The sequence below is a fragment of the Stegostoma tigrinum genome, chromosome 38 (genome assembly GCF_030684315.1).
Source record: "Stegostoma tigrinum isolate sSteTig4 chromosome 38, sSteTig4.hap1, whole genome shotgun sequence".
NCBI classification, from domain to species: Eukaryota; Metazoa; Chordata; class Chondrichthyes; order Orectolobiformes; family Stegostomatidae; genus Stegostoma; species Stegostoma tigrinum.
The window spans coordinates 12,080,923-12,107,593 of NC_081391.1; the positions used below are offsets into that span (position 1 = coordinate 12,080,923).

The 26,671-nt window shown below is 45.8% G+C and overlaps 1 protein-coding gene across 1 annotated transcript in view; it reads left to right on the forward strand.

Moving 5' to 3' along the window:
* Positions 1–26,671, forward strand: part of LOC125447195 (brain-specific angiogenesis inhibitor 1-associated protein 2-like protein 2) — a 72,526-nt gene that overhangs the window by 23,595 nt on the left and 22,260 nt on the right. Inside the window, exons 5-10 of the mRNA XM_048521408.2 lie at positions 2,035–2,106; positions 3,088–3,204; positions 5,279–5,425; positions 9,143–9,247; positions 14,885–15,011; positions 19,724–19,931. Of these exons, the coding sequence (XP_048377365.1) occupies positions 2,035–2,106; positions 3,088–3,204; positions 5,279–5,425; positions 9,143–9,247; positions 14,885–15,011; positions 19,724–19,931 (776 nt within the window). The remainder of the gene's footprint in view (positions 1–2,034; positions 2,107–3,087; positions 3,205–5,278; positions 5,426–9,142; positions 9,248–14,884; positions 15,012–19,723; positions 19,932–26,671) is intronic.

The window sequence follows — 26,671 nt, forward strand, 5'->3', positions numbered from 1 at the left end:
AAACTGTGAACCAGCCTTCCATAATAACCAAAAAATGATTGGCTTAATGTAAAATAAGACTCGGTAGAAACTCTTTTCTAATTGGAGGCTGAGAAATGACCTTTATAGAAGTTTATAAAACCATGAGGGGCATGGATAGGGTAATTAAGGAGTCCAAAACTAGAGGGCATAGGTTTAAGGTGAGAGGGGAAAGAGATCAAATAGACCTAATGGGCAACTTTTTCACACACAAGGCAGTGCATGTATGGAATGAGCTGCCAGAGGAAGTGGTGGAGGCTGGTACAATTACAACTTTTAAAAGACATCTGGATGGGTATATAAATAGGAAGGATTTAGAGGGATATGGCCAAATGCTGGCAAATGGACCAGATTAATTTAGATTGTCTGGTCGGCGTGGACAAGTTAGACCAAAGGGTCTGATTCCATGCTGTACATGTCCATGACTCTATGAACCTGTTCAGGGATGTTATTTCATTCCTCTGGAACAGCTGGGTCTTGAACCTGGCCTCCTGGATCAGTGGTAGGGATGCTACCACTGCACAGCCAGAGTCCTGAATTAAATTAAAGGTGATGCAGAACTGGTTAACCCAGTTTGAAATATGGAAGTATAAATATCTACCCCTCTAGATACATACAAAACAAACACATCCCCACGCAGGGCAAAGGGAAACAAATAGTTCTTAAAGCACAAAGGACAGGGTTTGAAGTGCAGGGAAGACTGTTAAGAATGTGTTCTGTGCTCCAAGACAGATGGCACTGACCATGTAGAGTTGTCATGGGGGACCTTTGCAGATGTGGTCATTCAAGAAATTATAAATGATCTCATGTCGAGGCTTCTCACGTGAGAGTGGCTAGACTAGGGCTCCTGGTAGCACACTAGATCCACAAGGGATCTTTCCCAGAAGGAATAGAACTGAGCTGAGAAGCTTCATTCATTCAGCAGACTTTTCCTCAACTACAGCTCGCTCACTCTCGGTCATCAGAGCAGTCAGCTGTTTTCACCAACGTGAGTTCGAGCAACACCAACAATTATCTGGGACCATGTGCTTTTTAATAAATGTCTCTTTAAAACAAAAATCCAGAATCTCTTTTTTTGTTGAACTTGAAAAATACAAAATCCAGGTAGCTCCACAGAACTTGCACCAATTTCATTTTTCCACAGTCCTTCCAAACCCAAGTCCTTAAATTAATATTACATATGAAGTCTTTATAAAACTGTATTTCAGTTTTGATTACCTATTTTCTTCATGTTGTAGTTGCAACTCCACTCAGGCAACTTTCCAATAATTCAATTATTTGTTTATCTATGTACCCATGCCCTTTTCTCGAGTGATTGGCCCATCACCTATCTGCCCAGATTTAAACAGCACCAGCTACTCGGGTTTGATTCCGCCCATGGGTGACTGTGTTGAGTTTGCACATTCTCCCTCTGTCTGTGTGGGTTTCCTGGGGGTGCTCTGGTTTTCTCCTACAATCCAAGGATTTGCAGTTTAGGGTGGATTGGCCGTGCTAAGTTGCCCCATAGTGTCCGGGGATACGCAGGCTTGGGCGGCTAGCCATGGAGAATGCAGGGTTAGGGGATAGTGTGAGTTGGGGGGGGAGTGTGTGTGCTGTGTCTGGGAGGGATGTTCTTTGGAGGGTCAGTGCAGACTCGAAGGGATAAATAACCTCTATCTGTACTGTAGGGATTCTATGATTCTTTAGGGAGGGAAATCTGCCATCCTTACTTGGTCTGGCCTACATGTGACTCTAGAGCAATGTGATTGACTCTTAATGCCCTCTGGATGGTGAGAGATGGGCAATAACTGCAGACCCAGCCATATTTCCATGATCAAATTAATAAAGAAAAAGTGTGCATTAATTAATTATACAACAAGGCTTGCATTCAATTCTGTCAAGTTTCTGACCAAATGCCGTGTTTTTGGAAGGTTCACTGAGTCATTCTACATCCTATGCACAAATGCTGCAATACTGTTGATCTTGATGCTTCACAACTGGCCCCATTGTTTTAATATTTGGTGTTTACTTTCGCAGTTTTGGAGATTCAATGATGATCTCCTTCAGGAAATGGATCGTAATACACAGTTGGATATAAAGTACATCAGTGTGAGTGAACCGAGACAAACTTCCTGCATTTAAGAGTCTTTTGCTTTTGGGACTGTGACATCAGTGGAAGGCTGTGGAGTGCTGGCTCATTTCACTCCAAACTTTATGGGTAGAGACAAAGAGAAGGGAATTCCGGATTTTGGGAGTTTTGCCCAGAAAGGAGATTTTGCTCTTGACTGTCGTACGGTTTTCATGTTAAGATGCAGTTTTCTGAGGTTTAACTCTCAACAGCTGGGGGTCTGAATCAGCCGTAGAACCACAGCAGCAACCAGCACAGCAAGAGGCCATTTGGCCTGTCAAGTCTGTGCTATCTGAATGAACTGTCTGCCCATTTTAAGCCCAAATTTTCAACATTTGGTCCGTAGCCTCGCAGGTCGGAGTGTTTCAGAGGTTCACCTCAACCACCAAACTGGTTGAGAAACCCCTAGCCTCTGGGTATCACCACCTTTGTTAATCCTGCTACTTTTAATCTGTGCCCATGGCTAATGAGCTAGCCTCTAGGTGTCTTCACTGTATCCGTTCAGCTCCTCATTACTTTAGAGACCTCAATTAACTGCGCCTCCTCTGTACCAAGGAAATTGACCTTCACCTGTAAATAGCATAAAGCAGGAGACAGCCCCTTAGAGGGGGTACCACTCATTTTGAATAAATCAGTTGAATGGAATGAAATGAAACGGACAGATAATGTCCCCTCAAAGGGGCACTGTAACAAAGTAAAGTCCCAGAAAAGAAAGTGATAAAGATTGAGAGTTGAATTTGCATGGTCACTGAGATAGCCTCTCCTTATAAGTGCTCCAATAATAGAACAACATCATTCAACTGCATGTTCCTGTCGTGACAAAGTCCAGACTATACGGGACGAAGGCTTTATTTCTGGGAGCATCCCTGAATGTGAGAATATCTGCCGTAAACTCTATTCTTTTTCTCCCAGAACAATCCAGTTCTTCAAGCAAAAATTACAAACTGTTCTCTTCCATGCAGGAAAGTAAACATCGATTTGAAATGGAACATAGGAAACGGATTGAGGTCCTGGGCAGGGCAAATGCAGAGCTCCGGCAATTGGAGAGAATGAGGAGCTCACAGACCAGAGACATGCAGGTAAGTGAAGGGCACTCGGTGGGAACATTGGGTGTGCATTCCTATAAAAGCCACATTTTTGGGATGATATGTTGGACAAAGTGGTGGATGTGGGTACAATTACAATGTTTAGAGGACATTTGGATAAATACATGAGTAGGAAAGGTTTGGAGAGATGAGGGCCAGGAGCAGGCAGGTAGCACTAGTTTAGTTTTGGATTATGTTCAGCATGGACTGGTTGGACCAAAGGGTCTGTTTCCTGTTGTATGACATATAGTCACAAACACAGTTCGGTTTTGTACAGTGGCATTTCAAGGAAACAAACAAACATTGGAGTTTGAATCTATCCACACAAAGCAAAGGCATCTCTTCCTTGAACCTGTCTATGTTTACATGCATTTTAGGGCCCAGAAGGGTCCGATAACTGAACAGACCCCCATATAACTTTGCCAGAAAATCCTTAGACGGTGGCCTTTCCCCCACTGCTCTTTGGCAGCAGCTGCCCCAAGCTTTACTATGTCCCTGAACCTTGGAATGTGCCAATCTGTAACACTCAGTTGGTGTCAACCCCTTGCTCTGAAAGGTCAGTAGGTTTCAGGCAGACCAAAGAGCATCTTTCACCGATAGTCCTCCAGGTGTAGTTGATATTTGTCTTGCTGTGTGTCCCAGGTAACAGACCATAAACTACAGAGAAAAAGCCTTTCAAGACAGTATTATAGGTTTTTTTTAATCACAATTACTTGCATTTACATGAAGCCTTCTAGACAATATTAATTACTTGGGCTCCACTGCCTTTTGTGTAGCAACTTCTGCCTGAGCTTCTTTGTGTATTTCACCAGTTTGCCTATCCTCCTGTTTCAGAGATAGCAGGAACTGCAGATGCTGGAGAATCCGAGACAACAAAGTGTAGAGCTGGATGAACACAGCAGGCCAAGCAGCATCAGAGGAGCAGGAAGCCTGCCTAGGCCCGAAACGTCAGCCTTCCTGCTCCTCTGATGTTGTTTGGCCTGCTGTGTTCATCCAGCTCTACACTTTGCTGTCTGTCCTTCTGTGTCAGGGCTGTTAAGATTTTATTTCTGCACTATTCTGTAAAGGGGCTGTGCCAGTCAGAGTAGATCAGTGATTTTGAGGCTGCTGATATTAATTATTGATGTTTAGTCAAGGTCTGCCAATTGACTCCCCAACTTGGTCAGTGGAATTTTGTCTACAGATAAAGGGTAATATTTGCTACAGTGGTTTTTCTCCCCTAATAATTAAATGTTGAGATGACTAACTGGTGCCAGTCATTACAATGTTCAAACGCCTCCAACCCAAACTGCTGACAGTTCTCAACTAGGTAAAGGACAAGCCCCATTGTTACTAACCTCAGAGAATTTGAGCACAAGTTGGTCAGAGTCAAGGCAAGCAGCTTGACTCAATGTGTTGAGTTAATGCATGAACTTAACTGAATAAATTAATTAAAAGAGTCATAGAATCCCTGAGCTGCAGAAGGAGGCCATTCAGTCTGTCAAGTCTGCAATGATCCTCTGAAGACCATCGCACTCCATCCCCATAACCCTGTATTAACCATGACTTATCCACCTAACCTACACATCCCTAGACGCAACAGGGCAGTTTAGTATGACCAATTCACCTTAACCTGCAAATCTTTCGACTATGGGAGGAAACTGGGGCACCCGGAGGAGTCCCATGCAGATGCAGGGAGAATGTGCAAACTCCACACAGTCGCCCGAGGGTGAAATCGAACCTGGGTCCCTAGTGTGGTGAGGCAGCAGTGTTAGCCACCCTAGAACCAGTATTCTTCCTGCGAATATGTCTGCAGAACTGCATAATGATGATATTTTAGGCCTTAGAATGTTGTGTGCAATTAGAGAGCAAGTGTTACAATTGTTGTTTAAAGTTATGTCTCTAAAGTGCCTGGGAGAGGATTTCCCAGTCAGAAAACTAAAACTATTATTGGGGCCCTATGTTTGGGCTTCCTGAGCAAAGCGACAGAGGGCCTGGCTTAAACCGAAGCAATTTCTAGGACACTTTGCTCCTGTCTCTCCTGTTTCCTCCCTTGCTCTTATGTGTGTCTGTTCATGATGTGTTTCAGGAGAGGATCTACAATCTGGAGTCCGGCCTGGAATTATTTCTCCACAACAGCTACAAACAGGCCCTGGCCGAGGAGAGACGCCGCTATCGATTTCTGGCCGAGAAACACTTCCAACTTTCGAATCAGTTTCTCAGCTTTTACAACAAGGTTGGCATCGACTCCCAGCATCCCCCGAGTGTGAAACCTGTCCTGGGAACCAACCTAGTCTTCTCCAAAATAATCAGCACCGGGAATGAAGTCCTGAACCATGAGACGTAGAGGCGGAAATCGGTCATTCAGCTGATAGAGTCTGCTCTGCCGTTCAGTGAGATCGTGGGCTGATCTGGTCATTTTCAAGTCGTAATCTGTTGGGTGGCACAGTGGCTTAGTGATTAGCACTGCTGCCTCACTGCATCAGGGACCCAGTTTCATCTATCCTTGGGTGGCTTTTTGAGTGCACTATGAATGTTTTCCTTGCGTCTGTGTGGGTTTCCTCCGAGTTCTTTGGTTTCCTCCCACAGTCCAGAGCTGTGCAGGTTTGGGTGGATGGTCCTGTAGTGTCCAGGGATGTGTAGGTTAGTTGGGTTAACCATGGGAAATACAGGGTTACAGGGATAGGATAGAGGAGTACTCCAATCTGAAAAACAACCCTTCACCACCACCCTCTGTCTCCTACTTGCGTGCCAGTTCTGTATCCATTTGGCTAGTTCTCCCTGTATTCCACGTGATCTAACCCTTGTTAACCAGTCTACCACTGCAGAACCTTGTCAAATGCCTTAGTGAAGTCCATATAGACCACGTCCACCACTTTGCCTTCATCAATCCTCTTCGTCACTTCCTCAAAAAACTCAGTCAGGTTAGTTTTCCATATTTATTGATGGGATGAGGGCATCGCTGACCAGGCAGCATTTAGTGCTCATCTCTAATTGCCCAGAGGGCAGTTAAGAGTCAATTACATTGCCGTGGGTCTGGAGTCAGTGAGACACGATTTCCCATTCCTTTGGCCCAACTGATCCATGCCAACCAGGGTTCCTAAACTGAAGTAGTCCCCTTTGGCCCATATCACTTTAAACTCTTCCTATCCATGTACCTGTCCAAATGTCTTTTAAATGTTGTAATTGTACTGGACTCCACTCTGGTGGCTTGTTCCATACACACACTAGCCTGTCTGTGAAAAAAGTTGCCCCTCAGGTCCTCTCTCACCTTAAACCTATGTCCTCTAGTTTTGGAGTCCACTACTACGGGGAAAAGACCTTGGCTAATCATCTTATCTATGCCCCTAATGATGTTATGCACCTCAATAAGGTCACCCCTCAACCTCCTAAACTCCAGTGAAACCAGTCCCAGCCTATCAAGCCTCTCCATATAAGTGAAACCTTCCAGCCTTGGTTACATCCTTGTAAACTTTTTTTGCACCATTCCCAGTTTAATAACATCCTTTTTGTAGCAGGGCGACCAGGATTGTACACAGTACTTTGTATGTTGCCATACCAATGTCTTGTACAGCCAATAACAATGACATCTGAACTCCTGTACTCGATGCTCTGATTGATGAAGGCAAACACCTTCATTACTACCCAGTCTACTTATTTAATCCCTGTCCAGTTGCAAGCCATTTTGCCCATTGAGTCCACACTGACTATCTGAACAGCATCTCGCATAGACCATCCCTCCCTACCCCACCCCGCCCCATCTCCGAAGAGACACATTTTCCCAGAACCCCATCTAGTTCACAAGTGGTGCCTGAGGTGTGTAGGGAAAGCCGATGTCCTCACCAGCCTGGCCTTACGTGTGACTCCAGACTGACAGCAATGAGACTGACACATCCACATCAAAGTACCAGGATGGAGAGATCACTCCAGCCTCCCATCAACTGGAAACATCTCTGGCAGAATGAGCCCATGGTCCTCTTCCACAGTAATGTCTCTCAACATGGTAATCATCAAACTGGAAGGTCATTTCCCTCCGCCATCGTTTCCCAGGTTGGAGCTCTGATTGTCCCACTCGGTGGCCAAGTTAGCTGAACTCATTAGAATCAGTTGAGTGGTTGTAATCATTGACAGGTCGGGAAATTTGATGGACAGATCTTCCAAAGCCAGTCCACCATCCTCAAGGCATAAGCCAGGACGGTGATGGAACAGTCTCTGCTCGCCTTCGGAAAGTCCCAGCAAACCACGCAAGAAAGTGGCTTAGATAATAAAATGTGAGGCTGGATGAACACAGCAGGCCCAGCAGCATCTCAGGAGCACAAAAGCTGACGTTTCGGGCCTAGACCCTTCATCAGAGAGGGGGATGGGGTGAGGGTTCTGAAATAAATAGGGAGAGAGGGGGAGGTGGACCGAAGATGGAGGGAAAAGAAGATGGGTGGAGGGGAGAGCATATGTGGGGAGGTAGGGAGGGGATAGGTCAGTCCAGGGAAGAAGGACAGGTCAAGGAGGTGGGATGAGGTTAGTAGGTAGGAGATGGAGGTGCGGCTTAGGGTGGGAGGAAGGGATGGGTGAGAGGAAGAACAAGTTAGGGAGACAGAGACAGGCTGGACTGGTTTTTCATCATGGGCCTCCTGCAGTGCCACAATGATGCCAGCCGAAGGTTGCAGGAACAGCAACTCATATTCCGCTTGGGAACCCTGCAGTCCAATGGTATCAATGTGGACTTCACCAGCTTCAAAATCCCCCCTCCTCCCACCGCATCCCAAAACCAGCCCAGTTCGTCCCCTCCCCCCACTGCACCACACAACCAGCCCAGCTCTCCCCCCACCCCCACCCACTGCATCCCAAAACCAGTCCAGCCTGTCTCTGCCTCCTTAACCTGTTCATCCAGCCTCACATTTTATTATCTTGGATTCTCCAGCATCTGCAGTTCCCATTATCACTGATACAAGAAAGTGGCTTATCGGCATCTTCAGAAGGACAGCTAGGAGCTAGACCATGGATGCTGGCCTCATCAGGGATGCTTGCATGGATGATCTGGTTTGTTGGGATCAATACCCCACTGGGTCATCTACTAAGATACTGGCACCACTGAGGTATTTTCCACATGTTGCCATGTGTTTGAATGTAGATTCACTTTGTATGGAGATTCATTGGTGTGCACGGTCTTCCCAAAGGCCCTTTTCTTTGGGCTACGCTCAGTCACACAAAGGGATCTGCATATTAGCCTTTCATCTGAATGTCTGCACAATTACTGTCTCTTTAAAGGGCCAACCAACTAAGCGCAGCCGAAAGATAATGTAGACGCACACTCATTGATGTTGTGAATTGTGAATGTGAGGTTTTAAGTAGCTAGCAGACGCCGACGATGTGATAAATCAAACTTTGGGCTCCTGTGACACAGTGGGACCACCCTACCCTCTGTCCCAGATGTTCATGTCCCACCTTCCTGGAGATGTATTGCCTGAACATGCTGTCTCAAAACATTAGGGACTGTTGTGGTGCAGTGATAACGTCCTTGTCCCTAAGCTGGCTGGCCAAAGTTCAAGTCCTACCGACTCCATAACATTCATGTGCCATAACATTCCTGTAAAAGGCTACCTGGAAGATACCTATCATAGAATATGACTGTAGCAAGTTAATTATAAATCAGCTGTATAGACAAAGTACAACACTTCTTTCTCTGTATTAATTAAGATAATTTTAGTTCAATAATGACAGTAATTGTTTCAGTGCCTGTTGGCAATAATCAACAGTGTGTGGCTGTCGGTGAGCCATTCTCGTTTGCATTCATTCACGGGATGTGGGTGTCACTGACTTGGCTGGCATTTATTGTTCATCCCTTGATCCCCCTGCAAGGTTACATGATTGGCAATGTTGTAAGACTGAAAGGATCACCCCCACCATGCAGCATTGGGTTGCTGTGCTTTATATTAATCTATGTTCTTTGTTTCAGGCCCGCGAAGTTCTCCACAGTAAAGTCCCAGGGTGGAGAGAACACAGCAGCCCAGCATCATCTGGAAACATCTCTGGTAGAGCAAGCCCACGGCCCCCTTCCATGGTAATGTCTCTCGATAACGGTAATCAACAAATTGGAAGGTCATTTTCCTTCTTAATCGTTTCCCAGGTTGGGGCTCTGATTGAAAACAAAAAAAAACTGGAAATCACAGCAGGTCAGGCAGCATCTGTGGAGAAAGAGCAAGTGAACATTTCAGGTCTACAGGAATCTTCATTAGAGTGGATGAACAGTTCTAATGAAGAGTCATCTAGACTCAAAACATTACCTTTCTCTCTCTCCATGGATGCTGCCTAACTCAGTGTGATTTCCAGGATTTTTAGATTCCAGAACCTGCTGTATTTTGCTTCTAAATGGAGCTCTGATTGTCTCGTTTGGTGGCTAAGTTAGCTGAACTCATTAGAACAGGGCAAGGAATAAGTCGAGTGGCTGTGATCATTGGGTTCTGATAGACGGGGGGTGGGCGGGGGGTGTGGTGGTGGTCAGGGAATTTGACGGACAGATCTTCCCAAAGCCTTCCCCCATCCTCAAGGTAGAAGTCAGGAGGAATTGGAATACTCTCTGCTTGCCTGGATGAGCACAGCTGTAATAACACTCAAAAATCTCAACACCATCCGGGACAAATTCTTGATTGGCACTCCATCCACCCCTGTTAACATTCATCCTTTCAGCACTGATGCACAGTTAACACCATCTATAAGGTGCACGGCAGAAACTTACCAAATCTCCTTCGAGAACACCTTCCAAATCAAAAAGATCAAGGCAGCAGACACATGACTTTGGTGATGCCAATATCTTAGGGGCTTGTGTATTTGCATTAGTCATAAGTAGTAAGTAGAAAACAGAAAGAAGGACATTTCTTTAATGTCTTCTGTTGGATTGTCCAATAGTTGGGAAAACCTAATGCCTTCTGGTGGATTGTCCAATTGTTGGGAAAACCTAATCCCTTCTGGTGGATTGTCTAATTGTTGGGAAAAACCTATCTGGTTCGCTAATGTCCTTTAGGGAAGGAAACTGGCATCCTTACCTGGGGTCTGGCCTGCATGTGACTCCAGACCCACAGCAATGTGATTGACTCTTAACTGCCCTCTGGGCAATTAGTGATGGGCCAGTGATGTCCCTCATCCCGTGAATGAATAAAGAAGAAAAAATGCCTTGTTTCCTATTTGGAAGAGTTTTACCTATCATAGATTTGACTAAATTTGACACTTGTTGTTAAGATCGCTGATCCCTGTACTAGGGCTTTAGATAAATTCTTGAGCCATTAGCCTGACAACCAATTTAGGATTTTCAGTTGAGCTCCTGATGGGGTATATTTGCCTGTACTGGGAGTTACAGGCCATTTTACTTTGCAGATTGAAAGGACGTATACACACACTGCGCCCGTTTCAACTCAGCAAAAATAGTTAACAGCCATTCGATAGTTTATTTCTCAGGACAACGCCCTGACCAATCAGAGTCAACCTGCCTGCCTTCAAATTTTAACTAAGCCTGACAGTTAGCTGTCAGTCATCATCAATTGGTGCATTGCCCAAGGCAATACCTCTACCAATCAGAATCCAGTTTCGAGCCAATCAGCAGTCTTCCTTCATGCATTATCATTATTGGTAGTCCCCTTAAATTAGTATTGTGGTTTGACCTGATCAGGGTTAGATGAAATACTTTGACAAAATGTGTTTTGCTTCATCGATAAAACTGTAAGGCACCACCCCACACCAATCATTTTCCAAATCTTCTGTGTGCATTTGTGTTTAACAAAAGTTCTGCAGCACCTTTCCAGATAATTTAGGGCAAGGCACACTACTGGTTACAAGGCCTTTGGATATTGTACATTGTATGAGAAGGGGAAACTAACATTTCTGTTTGTTACCCCCGCCTGTCCCAAAAGAACCACAACCGTGTTCACAGACAGGCAACAGGGGCGAGGGAGATGTGAATTGTGGGTTATAATTGGACTCTCCTGTGTGCCACCTGTTGTAAGTGCTATAAGTACACCACTACCAGACACTGGTTGGTACAGTGTACCACTAGTGCCCGTTAAAACACATTTACAGGAAACATTAAACAGGTTAGACACTTTCTAATAGACACTGAAACAAAACTAAGCTCAAAGAGAATAAAATGTGAGGCTGGATGAACACAGCAGGCCAAGCAGCATCTCAGGAGCACAAAAGCTGACGTTTCGGGCCTAGACCCTTCATCAGAGAGGGGGATGGGGGGAGGGAACTGGAATAAATAGGGAGAGAGGGGGAGGCGGACCGAAGATGGAGAGTAAAGAAGATAGGTGGAGAGGGTGTAGGTGGGGAGGTAGGGAGGGGATAGGTCAGTCCAGGGAAGACGGACAGGTCAAGGAGGTGGGATGAGGTTAGTAGGTAGCTGGGGGTGCGGCTTGGGGTGGGAGGAAGGGATGGGTGAGAGGAAGAACCGGTTAGGGAGGCAGAGACAGGTTGGACTGGTTTTGGGATGCAGTGGGTGGGGGGGAAGAGCTGGGCTGGTTGTGTGGTGCAGTGGGGGGAGGGGATGAACTGGGCTGGTTTGGGGATGCAGTGGGGGAAGGGGAGATTTTGAAACTGGTGAAGTCCACATTGATACCATATGGCTGCAGGGTTCCCAGGCGGAATATGAGTTGCTGTTCCTGCAACCTTCGGGTGGCATCATTGTGGCAGTGCAGGAGGCCCATGATGGACATGTCATCAAGAGAATGGGAGGGGGAGTGGAAATGGTTTGCGACTGGGAGGTGCAGTTGTTTGTTACGAACTGAGCGGAGGTGTTCTGCAAAGCGGTCCCCAAGCCTCCGCTTGGTTTCCCCAATGTAGAGGAAGCCGCACCGGGTACAGTGGATGCAGTATACCACAGTGGTATACTGCATCCACTGTACCCGGTGCGGCTTCCTCTACATTGGGGAAACCAAGCGGAAGCTTGGGGACCGCTTTGCAGAACACCTCCGCTCAGTTCGTAACAAACAACTGCACCTCCCAGTCGCAAACCATTTCCACTCCCCCTCCCATTCTCTTGATGACATGTCCATCATGGGCCTCCTGCACTGCCACAATGATGCCACCCGAAGGTTGCAGGAACAGCAACTCATATTCCGCCTGGGAACCCTGCAGCCATATGGTATCAATGTGGACTTCACCAGTTTCAAAATCTCCCCTTCCCCCACTGCATCCCCAAACCAGCCCAGTTCATCCCCTCCCCCCACTGCACCACACAACCAGCCCAGCTCTTCCCCCCCACCCACTGCATCCCAAAACCAGTCCAACCTGTCTCTGCCTCCCTAACCGGTTCTTCCTCTCACCCATCCCTTCCTCCCACCCCAAGCCGCACCCCCAGCTACCTACTAACCTCATCCCACCTCCTTGACCTGTCCGTCTTCCCTGGACTGACCTATCCCCTCCCTACCTCCCCACCTACACCCTCTCCACCTATCTTCTTTACTCTCCATCTTCGGTCCGCCTCCCCCTCTCTCCCTATTTATTCCAGTTCCCTCCCCCCATCCCCCTCTCTGATGAAGGGTCTAGGCCCGAAACGTCAGCTTTTGTGCTCCTGAAATGCTGCTTGGCCTGCTGTGTTCATCCAGCCTCACATTTTATTATCTTGGAATCTCCAGCATCTGCAGTTCCCATTATCTCTAAGCTCAAAGAGATCCTGCTTTCCAGAGTGGGGGACTCAATTACTAGGGGTCATGAGTTCAAAGTGAGAGGAGGAAAGTTTAGGGGAGATATGCGTGGAAAGTTCTTTACACAGAGGGTGGTGGGCGCCTGGAACGCGTTGCCAGTGGAGGTGGTAGACGCAGACACGTTAGCGCCTTTTAAGATACATTTGGACGGGTACATGGATGGGCAGGGAGCAAATGGACATAGATTGTTAGAAAATAGATGACAGGTTAGACAGAGGATCTTGATCGGCGCAGGCTTGGATGGCCGAAGGGCCTGTCCCTGTGCTGTAGGTTTCTTTGTTTCTTTGAGATGTTCCCAATCAACCAGTTCAGAGACACCTCTGGAGCAAATGAGACCTCAGGACTCTACCACTGTGCCATAAGAGTCCTTAATCCTCATTTCTTTGATCTTTTTTGTTTAAACTGTTTTTCCTAATCAACCTGTTTGAGGATGTTATTACACACCTCTGGACCTGGTGGAACTTGAACCTGAGCCCCAGTCAAGGGGTAGGGACTCTACCACTGCACCACAAGAGGGTACCTCAAATCAAAGTCCGGAACTGTAGTCAGCAGGACTTGAACCTGTGAGCAGACTTCTTAATCCGCCACCTTAACCACTCAACCACAACTACAGGTACTTTTCTATACTATGTTCAAGGACCTATTGAGTTAATAATAGAGGATGAACCCTAATGAGTCTTAACAAGAAGAGGCACCTGAGTGAGTGCATTGAGTACAGGAGTTGGGATGTCGTGTTGCAGCTGTACAGGACACTGCTTAGGCCACTTTTGGAATACCGCATTCAATTCTGGTCTCCCTGCCACAGGAAGGATGTTGTTAAACTTGAAAGGGTTTGGAAAAGATTTACAGGGATGTTGCTGGGGTTGGAGGGTTTGGGCTACAGGGAGAGGCTGAATAGGCTGGGGCTATTTTCCCTGGAGCATCAGAAGCTCAGGGGTGGCCTTATAGAAGTTTATAAAATCATGAGGGGCATGGATAGGAAAAGAATAAAGATAAAGAATAGCCAAAGTCTTTTCCCCAGGGTGGGGGAGTCCAAAACTACAGGCCACAGGTTTAAGGTGAGAGGGGAAAGATATAAAACAGACCTAAGGGGCAACGCACAGAGGGTGGTACATGTATGGAATGAGCTGCCAGAGGAAGTGGTGGAGGCTGGTACAATTACAGCATTTAAAAGGCATTTGGATGGGTAGATGAATAGGAAGACTTCAGAGGGATATGGGCCAAATGTTAGCAAATGGGACTAGATTAATTTAGGGTATCTGGTTAGCAGGGGCAAGTTGGACCAAAGGGTCTGTTTCCATGCTGTACATCTCCAGGACTCCATGTAGTTTACTCTATGATAACAAGAGGCTAGTGCACTGGCTAGTTATTAGTGACAATCAGGAGACAGCGATGAAATATTTAATCCCATCACGATCTTGAGCCAGTGTGCAGTCTCCAACATTAACCCTTTCAGATGCATTGCCTTGTACTAGTTTCTCCAACTAAGTTTTACTCTGCAGTATATACAGTATTCTGTCCCAAAAGGGTAACTCAGTGGTTAACACTGCTGCCTCACAGCATCAGGGACGCAGGTTCAATTCCACCTTTGGGCAACTGCCTGTAAGGAGTTGGCATGTTCTCCCCGTGTCTGCATGGGTTTCCTCCCACAGTCCAAAGATGTGCAGGCTCGGTGGATTGGCCATGCTAAATTGCCCCATAGTGTTCAGGGATGTGTAGATTTGTTAGGTTATAGAGGAATGGGTCTAGGTGGGATGTTCTGAGGGTTGGAGTGGACCGAAGGGCCTGTTTCCACACTGTAGGGATTCTGTATTTAAAAGAAAAAGTTCAGGTGTGGGAAATGGGCCAATGAGCAACCACTGACCTCATGCTACAGGATTGTAACTGAACCATGCAATACAGTGAATCATGCACTACTGCTGGATATCAAATTGTCTGAAAGTTGAGGACACAGCTTGCTGATGGTTTTTGTGTTTTTCTTTCCCAAAACTTTGCACCCACAGAATGACGATAACATCTCGAGGTACAGCCATGTTCCCAGCCCTCAGTCATCGAAAAGAGAATTAAATGGGGCAGATGTGACCACGTATACATACTCAGACCACAGACAAGAAAGACATGCCTCACCAAGTAAGATGTTGAGGAGCTTCTTATTTACATATTCCCACTATCTTTGTAGCTCCGAAGGACCCATTTCTGTGCTGTACAGTTCTATGTTGTATATTTCATATTTTACTCATGATCTTGCATCTTCAAGTACTTCCTACTGTCACACATTCATCGTTCTTTTGTATCAACTTTTTCCATTAGAAACTCCAATGTGGCATTATTACCCTGTTACTGTACAATCTAACAACTGGGTTTCATCACCTTTTGTTTTATTCATTCACGGGATGAGGGCCCTGCTGGCCACTCCAGCATTTATTGCTTGTTGCTAATTGCCCAGAGGGTAGTTATAAGTCAAGCACATTGCTGTGGGTCTGGAGTCACATGTGGGGCCAGACCAGGCAAGGATGGCAGTTTCCTTCCCTAAAGGGCATTAGTGAACCAGATGGGTTTTACCCACAATTGATAATGGATTCAAGGTCATCATTAGATTCTTAATTCCATATTTTTTTATTGAGCTCAAATTCTACCATCTGCCAGGGCGGGATTCGGATCCTGGTGCCCAGAACGGTGGCTCCGTGGTTAGCACTGCTGCTTCACAGCACCACGGACCCAGATGCGATTCCAGCCTTGGTCGACTGTCTGCATGGAGTTTGCACATTCTCCCTGTGTCTGTGTGGGTTTCCTCCAGATGCTCCAGTTTCCTCCCATGGCCTAAAATGTGCAGTTTAGGGTGGATTAGCCGTGCTAAATTGCTCATAGTGTCGGGGAATGTACAGGCTGGGTGGGTCAGCCATGAGAAATGCAGGGTACAGGGCTAGGGGATGGGTTTGAGTGGGATGCTGTTTGGAGGGTCAGTGTGGCCTCGATGGGCTAAATGGCCTGCTTCCTTACTGTCGGGATTCTGTTATCTATGTTTCTGGATTAACAGTCCAGCGATTAATACTAGTATGCCATCACTTTTTATCTTTGCCTGAGAAATGCTTTGGTGCAAATTGTTTTTTTCTCAGTAACTGGTTTTTCTAATGTTTAAACTTAAGAGCTAAAGAACCAGAAATAATATACACTTCACATCTTGATTGTATTAGTCCATTGTATTTCCGTTTATGTCATTTCTATTATGGTGATGTAGTGTAATGTAACTGGACTAGTAATCTAGCAAGAAAACCCATGGTCTGGTCATGGTATGGTGGCCCCAGGCCCACTCATGATCCCATTTCACCAATTTTGAAGCTAATATATTCTCTCATTTGCTTCTTATAGCAGTTATAATTCGTTATTTGCTTAAACTGGTGAGACAGAGGGGTATGGCTAGTGAGAGAGACAAAATATTGTTCTCCTTCCAATTTGATTTGTTTTTAAAATCAAGCAAGTTTGATGATGTAAAGTAGACAAGTTGAAATCTTTTTAAAGAATTGTTTTTACAGTCTGGTGACTAGTACTTTCTGCTTCTTGCAGTTGGCTTTCTCCCTTTGAGGCGTCAAGTAATCTTGAAAGACAATGTTCTTGTTCTCAAATACACCAACATTCCATCCTGTTACACATTTTTGCTGTATGTCAGACAAATCCAGGGTTCTCACCTGCAAACAGGCCCGTATATAACCCCAATCTTCTTTTCAGAATCATAGAAGGAGGCCACTCAGCCCATTGAGGCTGTACTAGCTGTCTGAATGAGCATCATGCCTTTGCTCTTTTACCCTTGCAAATTGTTTCTGGTCAGACAATGATCCAATGACCTTTTGAATGCTGAAATTGAACATGCTACCACCAGGCAGTGCATTCCAGGCCTGAAATGTAAAAATGTTTCTCTTACATCATATTTGCTACTTTTGTAATTAGCTTCAAATCTGTGTCCCTCACTCTCGGGCCTTTTACAAGTGGGAACAGTTTCTCCTGCTGTCCTCTATTTGGGCTTCTCGAGATTTTAGAAACTTGTATCAGATCTACCCTCAGCTTTCTCCTCCCTGAGAATAGCAACTCTCCAATATATCATCAACTGAAGCTTCTCATCCTCGGGACCATTTCTGTAAATCACTAATTCACTCTGTCCAGTGTGTTTCTATCTTCCCTGTAGTGTGCTGCCCAGAACTTTACACCGTACTCTGGTTGAGGTCTCACTAGTGTCTTGTCCAAGTTCACCTCCTAGCTGTTGGACTCTTTGCCTAATAATAAAATCCAATTTGCTTTAACCTTAAAAATGGCTCTCTCGCCTGCCCTGCCATTTTCACTCATAAACCCACATCCTTACGTCCCTTTAAGATTTGTTGTCCTTATTTCATATCGCCTGCTCAAGTTCTTTCTAATAAAGATTTATCACCTCACACGGCTCCACATTGACTTTCTGCAGTCTATCTGCCCAGCCTTCCAACTTGACCACAAAGTTTTCAAAGAAACACACTTACTTCTAGTTTAGATGTTATAATGTTCCTTTACTTATGATGCATAATGTCCACTAACTCGATATCAGTTCCAATAAATTATATAATAAATTTTTATTTCACTTCAAAACATCATCAATATTTTGAAGACATTGGAAAATAACAGCAGAGGTAGGCCATTTGGTCCGTTGAGCCCACTCCTTCATTCAACATGGTCATGGCTGAACTGTTATCTCAACACCATATTCCTGGTTTCTCCTCATACCCATCAGGCCTTCTGCTTCTAGAAGCCTATGTGTCTGTTTCTTCAATATATTGAGTGACTTCACCTCCACAGCCTTCTGTGGTAGAGAATTCCACAGGGTCCACCAGCCCCTGAGTGAAGATGTCTTTCCCTCATTTCAGTCTGAAATGGTCTAATGTTAATCGTGAGGCTTGTTCTGGACATCACCCCACCCCGTTTCCCCCCAACTCATCCAGGACAAAGTGCAACTCATCCAGTGTGTGAAGGAATGATAATCCTTTGTTAATATAAGATAACAAGATGTAGAGCTGAATGAACACAGCAGGCTAAGCAGCATCAGAGGAGCAGGAAAGCTGACGTTTTGGGTCTGGACTCTTCTTTGCTGCTGCTTTCTTCGAAGCCAGAAAGTTGCCAAATGATGTCTGTCTTTTACACAGCCTCTTAACCCTTTTTAATTTGGATCTTTCATCTTAGACAGTAGTTATCCCTCTAATAACGTCAGCGAAATCAAATTGTCTTCTCTGTCCGGGCTTGCTCTCCACAAATGGACCTCTGAGCTCCTAGTGTCACAATGGTGAGCTCATTACATAACCTCTTCACTGTTTGCACAATGCCTCTTTGATTGTAAAAGGTGCTGTTCAAATGCAAGTCTATTTCTATTCTTGTGTACTGACCGCTGTAACAGTGGTCAGGTGGCAACCAGAGAATTACTTCTGGTTGATATCTTTCCAGATATTTCTGAGAAGTGTCAGGATAATAAATAAACGCAGATGTCCATTTTCCTTTCTATAAGGGGGCATTACACCAATGTGGAAATGAGTGTGCTCAAAGCCCTGGTGTGCATTTTATCCTCTGTGATTACTGCAGCTGCCAACAATACCATTTACCCATCACCCTTGTATTTGCTGACCTCCATTTACATTTTCCCTGATACTAGGTTCCAGACCTGAATCATCAGCTTTCCTGCTCCTCTGATGCTGCTTGGCCTGCTGTGTTCATCCAGCTCTACACCTTGTTATCTCATTTTACATTTTCCCTTTCTGCTTTGCTCACAGCTTCTCTATCTCCTATTCTCCTGCCACTCGTCCCTCCAAAATATTTTTATTCACATGATTCTGGCCCCTTGACCAACTCTCACCCTTTGATGGCTGTGCCTTCAGCTGAGGAGGCCACAGCCCTTGGAATTCATATCCAAAACCTTTGCATCACATCCTAAAATGCTTCCTAAAACCCATCTCTTTGATCATGCACTCAGCCCCAGACATGTCTCTCTCAGTTGCTGAGTGTCAAAATTTGCTTTATAACATGTCACTGTGGTATGTTAAGATATTTAATTGCATTTAGGGTGCTGTTTAGATACAAGTTATAGAGTCATTCAGGACCCTTCAGCCCAACCAGTCCCTGCCAACCAGACATCCCCCATCTGACCTAGTCCCATTTTCCAGCATTTGGCCCATTTCCTTCTAAACCCTGCCTGTTCATGTACCCATTCAGGAACCTGTTAAATGTTGCAATTGTACCAGCCCCCAGCACTTCCTCTCACAGCTCATTCCATACGTGCACCACCCTCTGCGTGAATAAGTTACCCCTCAGGTCCTTTTCAAATCTTCCTCCCCTCACCTTAAACTTATGCCCTCTAGTTTTAGACTCTCCCGCCCTAGGAAAAAGACCTTGTCTTTTCCCCTTATCACTGCCCCTCATGATTTTAAACCTCTGTAAGGTCACCTCTCAGTCTTGTAATGCTCCAGGGAAAAATAGCCTCAGTCTATTCATCCTCTCCCTCCAGTTCAAACCCTCCAACTCTGGCATCCTTGCAAATGTTTTCTGCACACTCTCAAGTTAATAACATCCTTTCTATAGCAGAGAGATCAGAATTGCAAGCAGTATTCCAAAAGTGGTCTAACCAGTGTCCTGTACAGCCGTGCCATGACCTCCCAACTCCTAGACTCAACTGATCAATGTTGTTGTTGCTGCTGTAATTTCAGAGCGATACATATGAGCAGGAAGCCTAAAGGGGTGGTGGAACTTCATGGAAGTGGAGGTGGTCCAATGATTAATGGCTGAAGGGATATGCAGACCCAGGGACTGATGAGATCTGTGTTTTTGTTTCTCAGGAGCAGGCTCTGAGGGGCGTCTGTCAAGGGCTAGCTCATATGGAGAAAAGATTAACGCAACAGTCAGTCCTCGTGTTCAGGCCATTGCCTCTCACTCTGCCAGCAGCGATCGGACCATGTTAAGTTTTGAAAGAGGAGATATCATTGCCATTTTGGTCCCCGAAGCAAAAAATGGCTGGCTTTATGGAAAACTGGAAGGAACACCCAAGTATGTAACTCTAACAGTCACTTGATGAAACTTGAATGAGACATGTAGCCAGTCTTGCCCTCATCCAGACAAATGCAAGCATTCCAAATTTCTAACAATCACAACAAATACTACCACCAGAGAAGGTCGGAGGTCACACAAAACCAGGTTATCATCCAACAGGTTTATTTGAAATCAAAAGCTTTTGAAGCGCTGCCCCTTCATTCACCTGACGAAGGGGCAGCCCTCCAAAAGCCTGTGATTTCAAATAAACCTATTGGACGATAACCTGCAGCTGTGTGACTTCTGACTTTGCCCACGCCAATCCAACACTGGCACCTCCACATCATGGTCCCCACAGGAGAAAGGGGTCTTTATTGGTTGGCAAGGCATCAGCTTGGAGAAAACAGCAGGGAGTGACGGCTTCCCTATGCTCCCAGGTAATTCAACAAGGCCTGCCCAACCCATCAACCAGAGGTTGCAAATCTCAAAATATAATGTCTACTGTTTGATGCGCTTCTGTGATTAGACAACACTTGCTGAACAATCCTGAGAGCGGTATCACCTGCACAAACAGCCATTTTAAAATAATTAGTCAAACACATAACAATAGTTTCAAACCTGAGATAATGGGAACTGCAGTGTGGAGCGAACAAGGGAGTCACGGAGAGAGTGGTCTCTCCAGAAAGCAGACAGGGGTGGGGATGGAAAAATGTCTTGGGTGGTGGGGTCGGATTGTAAATGGCGGAAGTGTCGGAGGATGATGCGTTGTATCCGGAGGTTGGTAGGGTGGTGTGTGAGAATGAGGGGGATCCTCTTAGGGCGGTTGTGGCGGGGGCGGGATGTGAGGGATGTGTTGTGGGAAATATGGGAGACGCGGTCAAGGGCGTTCTCGATCACTGTGGGGGGAAAGTTGCGGTCCTTAAAGAACTTGGACATCTGGGATGTGCGGGAGTGGAATGTCTTATCGTGGGAGTAGATGCGGCGGAGGTGGAAGAATTGGGAATAGGGGATGGAATTTTTGCAGGAGGGTGGGTGGGAGGAGGTGTATTCTAGGTAGCTGTGGGAGTCGGTGGGCGCCCTTGACCGCGTCTCCCGTATTTCCCGCAACACATCCCTCACACCCCGCCCCCACCACAACCGCCCTAAGAGGATGCCCCTCGTTCTCACACACCACCCTATCAACCTCCGGATACAACGCATCATCCTCCGACACTTCCGCCATTTACAATCTGACCCCACCACCCAAGACATTTTTCCATCCCCACCCCTGTCTGCTTTCCGGAGAGACCACTCTCTCCGTGACTCCTTTGTTCGCTCCACACTGCCCTCCAACCCCACCACAGCCGGCACCTTCCCCTGCAACCGCAGGAAATGCTACACTTGCCCCCACACCTCCTCCCTCACCCCTATCCCAGGCCCCAAGATGACATTCCACATTAAGCAGAGGTTCATCTGCACATCTGCCAATGTGGTATACTGCATCCACTGTACCCGGTGCGGCTTCCTCTACATTGGGGAAACCAAGCGGAGGCTTGGGGACCGCTTTGCAGAACACCTCCGCTCAGTTTGCAACAAACAACTGCACCTCCCAGTCGCAAACCATTTCAACTCCCCCTCCCATTCTCTAGATGACATGTCCATCATGGGCCTCCTGCAGTGCTACAATGATGCCACCCGAAGGTTGCAGGAACAGCAACTCATATTCCACCTGGGAACCCTGCAGCCATATGGTATCAATGTGGACTTCACCAGTTTCAAAATCTCCCCTTCCCCTACTGCATCCCCAAACCAGCCCAGTTCGTTCCCTCCCCCCACTGCACCACACAACCAGCCCAGCTCTTCCCCCCCCACCCACTGCATCCCAAAACCAGTCCAACCTGTCTCTGCCTCCCTAACCTGTTCTTCCTCTCACCCATCCCTTCCTCCCACCCCAAGCCGCACCCCCATCTACCTACTAACCTCATCCCACCTCCTTGACCTGTCCGTCTTCCCTGGACTGACCTATCCCCTCCCTACCTCCCCACCTATACTCTCTCCACCTATCTTCTTTACTCTCCATCTTCGGTCCGCCTCCCCCTCTCTCCCTATTTATTCCAGTTCCCTCTCCCCATGCCCCTCTCTGATGAAGGGTCTAGGCCCGAAACGTCAGCTTTTGTGCTCCTGAGATGCTGCTTGGCCTGCTGTGTTCATCCAGCCTCACATTTTATTAGTTTCAAACCTGACTTCTGTTTCAAACTAACCGGAGTTATAGTTCCTTGTTGCTTTCTCCATGGCAATACCTTGGCCAATCAGAGTTGACTAGTCAACCAATCAGCACCCTTTTCTTCTGCAGTATTGTGTTCAATTGAAAGTTGGGATTCTTGCATTTGCCCTGATGTGTACGAAAGGAAAAGATTCGGTAATGTATCTTGTTGTTTCAGACGGTAAATTATTCTCTTTGAAGTCAGTTTCTTGAAGGCAAAGCAGTTTGGCCTTTACCTCCCTCAACACTGATCAGTAACAAATGTGACCCTGAGTTCCTCCATCTTCCGAACAAACAATGATAGAATCTCTACAGTGTACAAAGTGGTCATTTGACTCAGTGTGTCTGCACTGATCCTCCAAAGTGCGTTCCACCCAGACCCAGCCCCTCAACCTGTCCCCATGGCTATCCCAGCTAGCCTGTGCATCACTGGACACTATGGAGCAATTTAGCACTACCAATCCACATAAGCTGCACATCTTTGGCCGGTGGGAGGAAACAAGAGCACCTCGAGAGAACTCACGCAGACACAGGGAGATAATGTGCAAACTCCACACAGGCATAGGAGGCTCGGATTCAAGAGTGCATCCCTGGTGCTGTGAGGCAGCAGTGCTAATCGCTGAGCCACCGTGCCACCCCATTTCACTTGGACATTAGTGCATAATCCTAAATGTTTATACGATCATAAGGGACGTGGATACAGTGAATAGCAAAGATCTTTTCACCAGGGTAGGGGAGTTCAAACCTCGAGGGTATAATTTTAAGATGGGAGGAGAAAGATTTAAAAGGGAGACGAGGGGCACCTTTTTCACGCAGAGAGTGGTGCGTGTATGGAATGAGCTGCCAGAGGAAGTGGTGGAGGCTGGTACAGTTACAACATTTACAAAACATTTGAACAGGTACACAAATAGGAAAGGTTTAGAGAGATGTGGGCCAAACACAAGCAAATGGAACTAGTGCGGGAAACTTGGTCAAGTTTTGATGAGTTGGACCGAAGGGCCTGTTTCCATGCTGTACATGGAGCTACAATCAAATCAGTAATGTACACCGACTATAAATTTTATGCAGTCAGGTATAAATGTTCTTTTATATTCTCTCAAGGGTAGGATTATCATCATCTCTGAGAATTGGGATTGGTTCCAGTACAGACTTATAGGGCAAGAGACTCAATAAGTTGGCAGTGAGAGCTCAAGAACATGAGCCTCCATACAGCCTCTGAAAGATGTTGCCATAGTCTTGCCAGATCATAAGGCTGCTCCCTCATTACAGACAGATGTCTGGTGGTGCTTTAACCTCAGGGTCTCTAGATCTCAGGTGACTTGAGAGATTGAGAAGGAGAGTCCTTCATGGTAAGCTCCACTAGTGCAAGAATTGAACCCAGAATGTTGGCATCGCTCTGCATTGCAAACCAGCCAGCAAACAGAGCTAACCTAATGCTCTGTATTATTGGGAGCCTAAAGAGAAAGAGAGCTGGAATAAGTGAAGGAGTGGATGGATTGCAGTTATGAAGTGTGGCATGAATATTGGCCATGTTTTCAATTGAAAGGAGGATGAGATATAATACTAATTGGCCTTTTATGATTTTAAACGTTGTTGATCATAACAAGCTCATGTCACGTATTTGCTTTCACAATCAAATTCTGCACTCCTTCAATCAGTCTGGATGCTCATCAATGTATCCATATTGTAGTAGCAATATTTTTATTTCTTCAAAAGGTGAGCAGACAATACTTCTTTTGAGAACTTCTTTCAAAGGAATAAATGCTGTGTTCGGAATACATTTTGCACATTACAGCCATGTAGTAATCTTTCTCAAAGTTACTTTTCTCATGTGAGAAACCTTAAGCAACTTTTAATGTTTTCTTTGCAAAGTTTAAAATCACTGGGCTAACAATCCTGAGGCCTAGCCCAATAATCTGGGGTGTGTTATAGTGCTAGCGTTGAGGCTGGTAGTGATGAAGTGGTAATATCCCTACCTCAGAGCCAGGGAACCTGTGTTTGAGTCCCAACTGCTCCAGAGGGATGTTATTAAAGATCTGAGCAGGGTGATCAGCAAATATGTATATTGCTGGTTATCCACTTACTGTAGCAGAAAGCAGAAGTCAGTTTGTCTTCCACAATGGTTTGTTTGCATTTTTAAGTTCGGTACAAACTCCAGTCTGCACTCTCCCCTTCCTCACCAACTCTGCGCGCTGGTGAAAACATGCCCTTCAATCTCTACCCCAAAAGCATCGGATGCTCTCCATTATTTCTGAATCACTCTTAAGGGGACCATCATTGACAACATCGTCAAGGATATGGGTTCAGTTTTGACCGCACTAGCTGATGAAGCTCGAACAGTCAATTAGTCTGGAATATATAGTGGTAGCCATGACAGCTAATGTTCAAATTCTATCTGGAGTTACTAATGCCCTTTAGGAAAGGAAATCTTCCATCCTAACTGGGTCTGGCCTACATGGGACTCAAAACCACAGTGATATGGTTGGTCTAGTAGAACAGAGGGACATTGGGGTTCAGGTACATGAATCTTTGAAGCCTGCGTCCCATGTAGACAGGGTGGTTAAAAAAGCATGTAGCACGCTTGTCTTCATTGCTCAGATCTTGAATATAGGAGTTGGGGACGTCCTGTTGAGGTTGTACAGAACGTAGGTGAGTACAGTGTCCAGTTCTAGTTGTGCTGCTGTCGGAGGGATTTATTAAGCTAGAGAGGGCTTAGAAGAGATTTACCGGGATATTGTTGGATATGGAAGGTTTGAGTTATAAAGAAAGGCAGGATAAGTTGGGACTTCTTTCACTGGAGTGTACGAAGTTGAGAGGTGACCCTCTAGAGGTTTATACTACCATGAGGGGTATAGATAAGGTTAATTGTAGGTGTCTTTTCACTAGGGTTGGGGATTTCAAGACTAGGGGGCACATTTTTAAGGTGAGAGGAGAGAGATTAAATAAAGACATGAAGGGAAAATTTTCTTAAATAAAGTTGTTCGTGAGCGAAATGAGCATCCTGAGGAGTGTGGGTACAGTTGAAATGTTTAAAAGACATTTGGATAAGTACATGAATAGGAAAGGTTTGGACGGATATGGGCCAAGTGCAGGCGGTTAGGACAGGTTTAGGTTAGGATTATGGTCAGCATTGACTAGTTGGATCGAAGGGTCTGTTTCTGTGCTGCATGACTCAATGACTCTTAACTACCGCCTGGAATAGCCATCAAACCATCAGTTCAAGGGCATGTAGGGACGGGAAACTTCTGCTGGTTTTGCCAGAGATGCCCACATCCCCTGAAAGAATAAGAAGAATCAGAACTCTACACAATATTTCACTAGTAGCTTAACCAATGGACTAATTAAGTGCCTGGAATACTTCATTTCTGCAGCTTAATATTGCTCTTCTAACATATCGTACAAGGGTTTTGGCTAAAAGAAAGTCCCTGCTCCTTACAAACATGACTGTTCCATATTTCACATCTTCACCTTCCTTCACCTTAGTCAGTTTGACCTTCTCCAATCACCTCAGTTGAGGTAAGACAAACCAACCTTTCCTTATTTTTTTTGTATCCTCCTAGCCTGACATTTCCCCTTTAGTTGCCTGGATCACTTTAAATTTGACCCAAACACTATTTCCCACATCTGAATGGTCCTCACATTCATTTACACTTGACCTTACATCTCTGTGCAATTATCTTGAGCTGACCCTGTGGAATTGAGAGCTAGCGAGACACCTCACGAATTAAAAGAATCATTCACAATGTGCATCACCAGCTAGATCAGCATTTATTGCCCCATCTCTAATTGCTCAGAGGGCAGTGAAGAGTCAACCGCATTGCTGTGGGTCTGGAGTCACATGTAGACCTGGCCAGGTAAGGAGGGCAGTTTCCTTCCCTCAAGGACATTAGTGAACCAGATGGGTGTTTTACTAACAATCAGCAATGGATTCACGGTCATCATTAGATTCTTAATTCCAGATATTTTGTTGAATTCAAATTCCACCATCTACCATGGCAGGATTCGAACCCAGGTCCAGAATGTTACCCAGGTCCCTGGATTAACAGCTCAGCAATAATTTCACTAGGCCATTGCCTCCCCTGTCCACTATGTTGCTGCATTTGGAAACAGCAGAGTAGAGGTGATATCATTGAGCTAGTAACCTAGAAGGCCAGGTTAAAGCCCTGAGACCATAGGTTCAAATCCTGCCATTGTTACTGGTGGAGCTTAAATCCAATTAATAGAATAATATGGCCATGACAGCTGTTGTTATAAATCCCATCTGGTTCACCAATGCCCACTAGGGAAGGAAATCTGAGATAACAAGGTGTAGAGCTGGATGAACACAGCAGGCCGAGCAGGAAGGCTGACGTTTCGGGCCTAGACCCTTCTTCAGAATGGCTTTGTAGTGGGGTTAAAATTGTTTCAGAGATAACAGGAACTGCAGATGTTAGAGAAACTGAGATAACAAGGTGTAGAGCTGGATGAACACAGCAGGCCAAGCAGCATCAGAAGAGCAGGAAAGCTGACATTTCGG